The sequence below is a fragment of the Vespa crabro genome, chromosome 6, assembly GCF_910589235.1.
Source record: "Vespa crabro chromosome 6, iyVesCrab1.2, whole genome shotgun sequence".
In the NCBI taxonomy this organism is placed as follows: Eukaryota; Metazoa; Arthropoda; class Insecta; order Hymenoptera; family Vespidae; genus Vespa; species Vespa crabro.
This window is the reverse complement of record NC_060960.1, coordinates 3525909-3537891: the sequence shown is the minus strand read 5'-3', so window position 1 is coordinate 3537891 and position 11983 is coordinate 3525909. Positions and strand designations below refer to the sequence as shown.

General features: G+C 30.2%; 1 protein-coding gene across 1 annotated transcript; it reads right to left on the bottom strand.

Moving 5' to 3' along the window:
• Positions 1 to 6130: 6130 nt before the first annotated feature.
• On the bottom strand, positions 6131 to 11163 carry LOC124424780 (glutamic acid-rich protein-like). The gene is made up of 10 exons (XM_046964279.1): positions 11110 to 11163; positions 9924 to 10305; positions 8287 to 9779; positions 7944 to 8177; positions 7540 to 7870; positions 7241 to 7273; positions 7050 to 7129; positions 6501 to 6549; positions 6265 to 6429; positions 6131 to 6180 (listed from the first exon to the last, which is right to left on the bottom strand). The coding sequence occupies exons 1-10, from the start codon at positions 11161 to 11163 to the stop codon at positions 6131 to 6133; spliced, it is 2871 nt and encodes a 956-aa protein (XP_046820235.1).
• Between the last annotated feature and the right edge of the window lie 820 nt (positions 11164 to 11983).

Below are 11983 nucleotides of genomic sequence, written 5' to 3'. Positions count from 1 at the left end.
ATAAAATATAATAATCATTCGATATTAATTTATATAACGCATAACGATCATATTAAGGGGGAAGGAAAGGTTGTAAGCCACAAGTGCAAATAATAGTGCGTAGGAGCGTTAAATTCGAGATGCGCCTAAGCGTTTATGGCGACTATCATGTTGGTCGTATATATATGTATAGATCTTGTTCATGGTGCTCGTTTAGCCATGAAATTTTCCGAATTTCTATGAGATTTTTATGATTAAAAGTGGTCATAAATGTAGAGCTTAGGACTGGAGGGTATCGTTTTCTTAAGGTTCTTACGCAATGTCGTAAACGTATCTTGAACGATAAAAAAGAATAGAATTCTGTGACGAACAAAAAAAAAAGGAAAATCCTTTCTGATAATCCTGTTGCTTCTGTATATGGGGTTTTATTTCTACCATACTGTCGCGACGTCATACAAACGTTAATTTACATATTTATAAGCAACTGCAAACTGGAAGTAGAACTGAGGTAGTTTCTAATGCTAGATACTAGATATTTCTGATGATCATACATAAAATTAGAATGTCTGCTAAAAGTTAACTCGATCCTCCATGAATGCAAAATATTAAGTTAGTTACAAAGTTGAATACTTTTTGTGTTTTTAAGTAAGTATTATTAGTTTTGTTATTTTTTTGTGAAAGTTTTTACACCACGATCTTAGATATGAAAGAGAAAAAAAAAGATAAAGTAGAAAAGAGAGAGAGAGAGAGAGAGAGAGAGAGAGAGAGAGAGAGAGAGAGTTCTTTTATAATTATGTAATGATATATAATTTTCTGTTAATTTCAGAGAAAAGTGTAACAGATAAATTATCTATTATTTTAAATTAATACTGACATTTTATTAATTAAAACATAGTTTCAGGAAATTTGTTAAAAGTATCTCTAACAGGGGAAAATAAAAATATTTCATTTTCCTGATCTGTAGATTTATTCGTTAAAGTAACAATAATTAATTCGAATGAGTTGATTCATTTATTGACATACACCACTGTTTCATTAAAACCAAAATCTAATAAAAAAAAAAAAAAAAATATAAATGTCACATGCAACTATCGCAGTAATTAATTTCATCTCCCTTTTCGTTTTTTTCTTTCAAATTAATAAAATCATACTTGGACATCGTACTGATATTAACTATGCTTGATTGCCGGTCGCATAATTTATTTTCTGAAATGCGATTTTACTCTTGATTTTAGTCGTGATAACTACGACATAGTTAAGTTAATATCATCGTTTCATTACGAAGTCAATGGCAGTAAAGACAAAGTGACATCACTAAGATATTTGATATAAATGTGCATGTACGTATCTATATGTAATTTCAATTATAATATTAATTTATAACAATTATCTCAGATTAATTTCTATAATTCGACGATTTTCCTGATATGACATTTTTTAACTCAGATAATTTTTTTTCAAAAGACAAGAAATATCTATGCGCATACGTACATCTATGAATATAACATTATTTTATTCGAACATCAAACATCTTTTGTTCGTGCATCGATAAAATAAAAGAAGTCGAACGATCTAACAAGAAAAGAGGAAAAATTGACCTTTGACAGGTACACTCTTCCAACGAAGATAGCGGGTTTTCTTTGATAACAGACAATACCATCGATAATTTCTCTCTGTATATATGTATAATATATGTTATTGAAGAGTAATGCACTTTACTGAGAAGACATTATGAGAGAATATTGTAAGTTAAAGTCAAGAAAAAACATATGCTATTTACTTATTCACATGAGAAAGAAAATATATAGATATATAGAAAGATGAAGATGGAGATACAGAGAAAGAGAGAGAGAGAGAGAGAGAGAGAGAGAGAGAGAGAGAGAGAAAGAAAGAGAAAGAGAGAAAGGGGGAGAGAGATATAAAGAGAAATAGAAAGAAAAAAAAGAGAGAAATTAATTTTTTTTTTTTTAAACAATAAAATAAATAAATTTCAAAGGGAAAAATAAAAAGTAATCAGAGTGGAAATGCATTGTATCAATTTTTACATACTCCCTTTATTCTTTTTCGTAAATCTCAATGCGAGCATGTAAATTATTACCTACGTAAGTATACCTTTCTGATATCCACTTCAGAATAAGAAAGAAGGTGTTTCAACAGGCAGTACTTTCTCGTGAAAGTTTTTCGAAGAGCAACGGTCATCCAATTCCGTTAAAAACACAACTTTGCCTTTCTGTGGGATGGAGAATGACGGAGAAAAAGCATGGAAAAGGGATAAGATTAAGATTGAAGTCTGTTACATTAATTTCATATTATTAGAGACGGTATCTTAATTGAGCACACCACCGGACATGAATTTTTACTCGATGAAAGTCTCTCTCTTCCTTTTCCTTTTTCTTTTTTTTTTTTTTTCTTTTTTTTTGAAAACGGATTAGATCTTCAGAAATGTCAAAAAGTCAGATGGAATCGTGAGATGGAACAGGTAAACATTTTTATTTCTTGATGGTATACTCATGTTCATGAAGTGGATAGTAAACAAATTCTAAAAACAAAGCACTGGAGAGTAAAGTAAAGAGAAAAAGAAAATTTAGATGTTACAACACGAATTGAACATTAACCGCCGTTACATATATTCTACTACTTCGTTTATCATTAAACTTTATTTTTTTGTTATTTCTTCTGTTTTCTTTTATTTTATTATTTTGTCCTTTTTTTTTCATTTAACTTTTTATTATATACTTTTGTAAATGCGGACATGTAAAATGTAAGAAAGAATTGAAATAAAATTTTCTTTTTCTTACAATACGCGCTCGCAAACACGCGCGTACGCACAAGTACGTTCCCTTGCGATTTTATATGTTTTTTCTGATATCTTTGAAACACATAAAAAATCCATTAATGGAATAATGGAATAGTGGAAAATGGCTAGAACATTTGAGAAACTTATAATTCCAATTATCTTGGAGTATATTCACCTTTCGTCTATACCCTGTGTCGTTTATTGAAAAACGTTTGGTACGTGTCCCTATCCACTAAAAATTATAATAAAAGAAAATAGAATTTTACAGTAACGATAGGTGAACGAAGGGAAAGAGAAACAGAATGAATCGACATTGAGACTTCGAAAAAGGAACTCCTCGTATAAAAGGAAATCGAAAAAGTCAAATCTCTTGAGAATGATATGTCTACAAGAAGAAATACCTGACCGGAAACTATTCTCGTTTGTTTCGAAAATTTCGATCGAAAACATTATTTACTATTTCACCATCAAAATTGAAAATCCTTTGGGTTATTCCCTCTTCCACATCGAATAAGATAAATCAAAAACTCTTCAATTTATTATAGTTATTTGTATTCATCGCTCGCACCTTCTTTGATTCATTTATTTTTCTATCTTATTAGAAAAACGTCGTACCTTTCTGCAAGCAAGTTCTTGGGATCGATTCGTGTTAATGAAATTCTAGAAAATGGAGAGATTAATGAATAAAGAGAAAAAGAGAGAGAGAGAGAGGAGGAGGAGGAGGAAGAGTAAAAAAGAGAAGAAGAAGAAGCAGAAAAGGATCATTAAAATTACCGAAGAAAATTAACAGCTTCGAGATTTGTCATCTTGACTTGAATATTGTATAATTTTTTACTTGATTAAATCACTTGAGAGAAAGAGAAAGAGAAAGAGAAAGAGAAAGAGAGAGAGAGAGAGAGAGAGAGAGAGAGAGAGAGAGAGATACAAACATATATATATATATATATATGATTCTGCCAATTATTTCGTGATAAAGTAAAAAGATTAGATAATAATTCATTAACAAGTCATTAGTATTACAAGTATTGTGTATGCGTATACATCTTACTAACTATTTTATAACGTTGAAAATTCTTTCGATGTTTATGTACTGTTTAACACTTCATAATCACATACTTTAAAGTTTACTTATCACTTTCAGCCAGTTTGAACATTTTTATATTCATTTATTTACATATTCGTAAGTTTGTCTTTGTCATAAGGAAAAAAAGAAGAACTTTTTAGTAAAAAGATAAATAAAAAAAAAAAATAAGTAAATTTCAAAATTAATGAAAAGAGATTATAAAATATTATATATAATTATGTATTATATATAGAATATGTAAAAATTCATATTATTTCTCATTCCTGTAAATTAAATCGCTAAATCAAGGATATTCGATCGCGTCAAAATCAATCGTGTAATTAATTTAAACGACAATAATCTCCCCGTTCTATTTTTATAATACGATATTATTAGCAACGTTGTATACAATATACGATTGTAATAATACGGAAATGTAGGAAGTCTGCTACTAGAAGCAACACAAGGAAAATAGGGAGTGTAACAATCTCGAGTGGATAGGGTTGGTAAATAAACGGTGGGCTCATATATCCTGCTCGAGTAGACGTATTGTGTTGAATATAAGACGAACTTTTCTGTTTCCTTTTCTTTTTCGTTATCAATTTATATCCTGTAGGCGTAAGACAGCACTTTAATCCTCTGCGTTTGCAATCGAGCTTGAACTTTTTTCTTTCATGAAGATATAACTGCACTTGTTAGATGTTAATAATAATAACAAAAAAAGGGAAAAAAAGAAATACGAGATTTCGGAAGTTATGTGATACTTATTAAACATTAATTTAGATAAAGTTCGATTTTTATAATTTCATTTAAGAGATATTAATAAATTTTAAATTTTACATTTAAATTTATTCCAATAAATTTATATTATTCTAATGAAATAAAAAAATAAATGCATATATTATATATATATATATATATATATATATATATATATATATATATATATATATATACATACAATATACATACAATATATTAAGAAAATTAAGAATTTTTACAATAAACAATGTTGAGATTTTTGGTTTATATGGACGAATCAATTCTTAACAATTTTAATCCTTTTTAATTTATGAACTATCAATCTGCCAATATTCTGTACATTTATAAAATACAAAGTAGAACAAAAGTTGTTAATTGATTTTAAAGATCACTTACTTTACTTCGAGATATTTTTCAAGGTTAATATTTTTTTTCAGATTGTAATATTACAAATCGACGAAGTTTTTTACAATCTGAAAAAAATTCTAAAAAGTTAATTAAGGAAATCTTCAATTTAAAAAATTTCAATAAAAAAGCAATTGATTTTTAAAGTCATCCATGGAATTTTCGGAAATTGTAATCCATTCTTTAGAAACCTATAATAAACGTATCCTCGTGTTGATCTATCATTTGTTGTATTAAATACGTGACGATTTTGACGTCCATCGGCAATCGACACGATCCGTTCATTCTCACGAAGATATAAGCATAGTGTTTAATACTTATCGTTGCGACAATCCTAAAGCGGATGTTAATATAGAGCTTCTTGGTATCCATCTATCTCTCTGTTTTTCTCTATCTATTATATCTATCTATCTACCTGTCTTTCTCTTACATTCACTTATTAAAAACCTTTTCAATATCAACGTAAATCAATGGAAAATGACAAGAACCTTATCTATTCTTTTCTTTTTTTTTCCTTTAATTATTGATACGTTGACTAAGTAATAAAGCTTCCGTGATCGTAAATCCTCTGACAGGAACATTCGTCGCGTCTGACGTATTGATTTTATCACTTTGAAAAGTGGTGTCCGGTTATTGCTGCGAAGAACGATCGATCAAAACGTTCTCTTTGTTTTCTCTTTCTCTATTTTATCTCGTTCTCTATTTTTCTTTTTCTTCCCCGTTTTTTCTTTCTTTTCTTTTTCTTTACCTTTTTCTTTTTTCATTCCGACTTAATTTTCGTCTCCATGTTAAAATAACATTTATTATCGATGAATAAAACACTTTTTTTATATATGTATATTGACCGTGACTTTGTCCCATATGATATTTCGAAATATAAATGCGTCAGCATTATTATGATTCAGAATAAATCTAGTAAGCGAACAGAATGAAAAAAAGAAATCAAGAGGACTGTTTTGAAAGAAACAAATGGATTTATAGAAAAAAGCTTCAAAGAATACGATAAACAAGCTGTAATATATATATATATATGTGTTTGATGTATGGAGATATACGATGTGTATATATATATATATAATAATATGAATTTATTGAGAAAGAATATTTCTATATATACGTAATATTCATAGATATCTGCTACGTTGAACGTCTTGAGAAGTATACATTTTACAATCTATATTTTCATGATCGATACAATTTATAATGCATTCATAACGTATCTATCTGTGTATCCATTGTTATTGTTATTCGATAATACCAATATTTCGTTTATGTATTCTATATTCATCTATATAACATGTGTTAAATTCAACACGTAATTCCATAAATATATGCATAGGTACGTTTATGTTATATATTAGCGCGAGACGATATCGAGATACGATATTTCTCTTTGGTAGAGAATATAATAGCGGGCTCGAAACTGTGATAGAATCCTTCTTTGTGTATAGATATGTTTTCACCTTTAACAGTTAAATAGCTACGTGTAATTACATAGAACTCCAATCATTGTAGGATTGCTCGAGAATTTCTTCGTTAAGATCTTGAATAAGGATTAGGGAGATTTAAGGATTATATCGTCTTGATATATTTGGATTTGATGATTATCTCCAAGGACAAAGATAATTGAGTTCATAATTAAAACGTATGGGTAAATTTAACGATCAACAACAATAGCTTTATTAATTTATTAATAATTAATAAAAGATCTTAAGATCATATGTGTACGTGAGTATGTAACTATATTCATTTTCGCGTTTGCCTCGTTAAAACGTCGAAGTAACTTTCTCTTAAACTATAGAAGCGTTCTAAGGAGAGCATTATGCCCATTTCCATGCATATTCGTAGAATCGTTAGAAGTGTGTGTGTGTGTGTGTGTGTGTGTGTGTATTGATGGCAACCCATGGAACAAATACGTCCAAAGAGAATAAAGTTTTAGGTTAACGAATCACAATGGACGTCGTGAACATTTTATTTGTCGACAGATGATGATTTTCTAAAACAATAGAAAAAATTCAGGCTTCTCGATTAAACTTACGTCACCATTGGTACTGAAAATGCAGTATTAAGATAAATGTTATCGGCGATTATAACATATGATAAATAGTGATTATGAAAGTGGCCTGAGTAATATACTTAGTTTAATAATTCCATATTATAGATATTGTAATGTGATAGATCGTAACATAGAGTGGTTGATAAATTTAACTTTTTTCTGTTTTAATATTTTTTACTTTCGACCAATTTCATAATTACTAGCACGTGTCCTGTATAATTTAAATAGAAATATAACAATAATCCATCATTCGAGATAGAAGAAATAACATAGATCGCTTATGAAAATATTTCAAGTTCATCGACACGATTACGATAATCACGATTTATCCTATCGATCACTTTGCATTAACTATCTGCCTATGATCTTCATATAATTAGAGGCCATGTTTATCATCACCGCCACCTTTTTTATTACCACTGCCACTGCCGCCGCCGCCGCCGCCGCCGCCGCCGCCGCCGCCGCCGCCGCCGCCACCTCCATCTTTTCCATCACCACCATTGCCACTGTCCATCATCCACTTTTTTCCACTTTCATGAGCATCTTTTTTCTTATACTTCTTTTCGTGATCATAGTGATTTTCCTGGCCTTCCTTACTGCTCTTGTCCTTCTCTTCATCATGATATTCACTCTTTTCGTATTTTTTGGAGTTTCCATACTTATTTTCCTTGAAAGCTCCGTCGTAATGGCCGGATTTCTTTTTACCACCTTTTTCAGCTTCATGCTTGCTATAATATCCTCCATCTTTCTCACTGTCGCCATCTTCGTGAAATTCGTCAAAGAATTCGGTTTTCTTTTCGTACTCGTCCTAAAGAAATACATATATGGGTAAGTGAAAAATTCCAGATTCCCTATCGTTTAAAAATATTATTCTTTCTTACCTTTTTGTGCACCGAATGTTCACCTTTGGTATTGTGACCCTTCTTGTGTTCACCTTTTTCATTAAATTCTGATTCCTTTTTACCCTTCTCGTCTTGATAATGATCTTGATAGTATCCTGCATCTTCTCCGTGTTCTTTTTTTTCTACATCCTTCTCTTCGTACTCTTTATTATGCTGTTCCTTGTCGTGATGACCTTTCTTGGCTTTGTCATATTCGTGCCAAATCTTGTAGGCCTATGAAAATATCCCGATAGTAATAAATCGATTTTTTAGATTTGAATGATTTTCTCACCTTTTCTTTCTTATTTCCTTGCTTCTTATAATAATCTTCCTTTTGTTCAACTTCACCACCTTTTGTAAATTCTTTTTTTCCTCCACCATCACCTCCACCACCACCACCTTTACCACCTCCACCACTATCACTTCCACCACCATTACCACTGCCACTACTTTCACTTTTTTCCATATATTTATAATTATGAGCACCGCCTTCATCTTGATTATCGTCTTGATCATTATTTTTCACTTGGTATTTCTCACTAACATGATCCTGATCTTCTTTATGCTCAGTTTCTTCATTATTACTATCACGATCAACTTTTTTTAAATTGCTCGTTTCATAATCTTGATCATCTTTATAATATTCTAGATCTTGTGAATCATCTTTTTTGTTGTAGTCATTGTAGTAATCATCATCCTCTATGGATGTTTTAGGAAATTTGTACGATTGAGGATGATCAGAATCTGTATTGTCAGAGTCATAGTCATCTTCAAACGATGCCAATTCCGATACTTCGTACGAATCATTTCTACGTTGAGGACGTTCGTTAGATTTTTCGATATTTTTATCATCGTCAATTGATTCCTCGCTCATTAAGTTAGATCTCGAAGATGACGTGTCATCGATATTTGATTCAAATTTCTCATGATTTTCTCTTTGTTTCTCAGTTGGACTTTCCTTCCTGTATTTATATCTAGTTTCCTGGTTAGTATCGAGAAGACTTATTTTATCTTCGTAATTCGACATAGGATTTACTTTCGAATCAGTTACTATGAGACTTTCTTTCGTTCCAATAATGTTTTTCGGAGTTACAGAATTGATTGTCGCGGTTTGAACTTTCTTAGCATTTCCAGAATGTTTTGTCGAATAGGAAAAAGCCTCTGGTATAACTTTATACTTTTTCGATAAGCCGAATTCACTATCCGACTTAGAGGCTGATTCTTGTCGTTTTAAATCAGGTTGATTATCGCTCACAAATGAATCGTTTTGGTAAACAATGTTATTACTTTTTCGAAAAGCAACAGGTTGCACTATTGGACTTTCTGACAATGATTTATGATTGTTGATCATTTTGTTTAATACTGTATAATTATAAACACTCAAAGGCGTTGTGACCAGCGGTAACGTTGCTACGTTCAACATTTTCACTTTCTTTTTGATCTTTTGTAATTTCGGACGGTCACTCATGTTTTCTTCGATACTTTTTTTAATCTTCGTTTCATCGTTCTTTATTTTACGCATTGGGACACGGTACGTCGGTTTTGTTACTTCGATACTACTCAAGGTCAATTCTTCTTCAGGTTTGTACACTTTAGGTAACGTGCGATTCTTAATAGCGAACTTTTTAGTCGATGTTTCCATATTAACAACAATAATATTAGGATCTATTTGGGTAATAGGTTGTGGTACTTTCTGATAGGAAACCGTTGCAGGAGGATGTCCTTCGTTAGAATTTCTTCTATTCAATTGAAACCTTCGAGGAACATCGTAGTGCGTTTTCACGTAAGGTAAGACCGTAGTTGAGTCCGTAGTTTTAATTTGTCTACTTGATGTGGCTATAAAATCAAAAAGAATATTTACATTATTCAAGTAAAATGAATTATTTTCTGTTAAAATCTCTTTAATGGTTAATCCGAATAAATAAAATTATTAATATTGATTATATTTAAATGTAATATTAAATAAAGTAGGTATGACACCTTGATCATTATTGAAGTTGTCCAAAACTTTACGTTTGTCCTTTTTAAGATTTACTTTTTGAGATTCGTATCCAGAGAAAGCCAAAACATGATCGAGATTTTCCAAATCCTTTGTATCATTCAAGCTAACGATCACGGCTTGAGATTGTGCTATACTTTGATCTTGAACTGGATTATAATTCGGGAAAACAAGGTCGCTTTTACCATTGATCAAAGAGAGGATTCGTTCATTTGCTTTAATAGGGTTTTCAATAGCAGCTGCACCGAGAAGTTTCGTCGTGTTGTTTCTCCTTGAAAGAACAATCTCTTCCAGTAAAATATTTTCTACTCCGTTTTTTGAATTTCTCTGCACTCCTGCATTTGATGTCCTTGATTGCCCCAGCTATAAAAATTTTCGATTGCTTTCCTATCTGGATAAATGTATACCGTGTAAACAAGAAACAAGTAAATAATTTTCTCCAACGGGACTGCGATCACTACGTTGTCGTGGGAATACTCAAAGATTGTTTGACGAATGATTTGAATATACTACCTTGCCAGTAGCGAGAAATTTTTTTCGAAAGTTAAATGACATTTTTGATAGATCGCAGATCTCTACAGTGAAAAAAAATATTTTCAGAAACGTTCTGTTTCTTTTTTTCTAATTTAAAGAATTTACATTTCTATTTACTTTTGATCAAATTGAAGAATTTTAGAAAAAGGTATTATATATAAGAAGAGTTATTAAAATCCACACATAAGATGCCAAATATTTTACAATAAATTTACTTTTATAAAAACACGAAAATTTTGTATAATAATGTATTATTAAATTATTATTATATACATGAATAAAACAAATTACATCAATTATATTTGATATTTAAAAATGTTTGTAACACTGAAATCCAAATTAATCCTATACATTTCTTTTCTATCGCAATACTCACTTATTTTATATATTTACCATTAAATATCGTTTACATTCAATAATAAAAAAAAAAAAGAAAAACAAAATGACAAATCTCTTTTTTATAATTGATTTATAATTTTATATGACAGTATTTAACTAGCCACTGTGTACATTAAAATTGATTTGTTGTGTAGGAATAACATTGTTTCGTTTTTTTATAGTAAATCACGCATTTAATCAATAACTAAGGGCGATTTGTTATTAGTCACGGAAAATAATCAATAATCATATTACCAGATAAAGAAATAGCGACAGCCAAATGGCCATCGACCTTCTATAAGTTCCCATGATTCCACCTCCGAATCCACAACGAAGACTGAACTGTGAACCTGAAGTAGCCGGCCGATTATATCAGTTGATTTCGTCTGTTAGAAAACCGTTCACGAATGATTCGACAATTTCACAGCGATTTATCGCATCACGGCTTCGCGGATCGTGGCGGCGATCGGAGGATCTTGCGCTTGATCAAATTCATCGATCAATTTGGCTTCCTCCTTTCTCTTGTCGTTACACAAGATTTATTTCGATCAATCTAAAGATATTTACAATCATTTACGGAAATGCGAAATATAAGGATACAATTGTTTTTATTAATTGATTAGATTTTTTGAATTTTAAATTTGTTTTGATTATTTCGTTCAAAGTCGAATAATTTTATTTATCTCTTTTGATATATATTTTTTTATGCTTTTTTTAATAAGATCGAAAAAAGATAATTTAAAATAATTTATATAGATCATTAAATTGTTATTTCTCGTTATATAAATATTATTTTCTTCTTTAATATTCAATATACTTTCAAGTGTAACATATTTTAAATAATAATATAAAAAACAGCTTAATGATTAAATAATAGATTTAAAGAACGAATGTTGCTGTAGTTTCGCTTTAATAACGCTTGCAAAAATGTAAACTGAAAAAGAAAGAAAATGGATTCAATTCGAGTAATCCGAGTAATATCCTGAATAAACAATCGATTTTTCGGTTGGATTCATTCGATATGTTATCTCAAAAGATCTCATTTCTTCTCCTTGAGAAAAAATTATCCTATTATTCTTTCCATAAACTTTTCTATTCTTCTAATGCAGATTGTTAATATATGTATTAT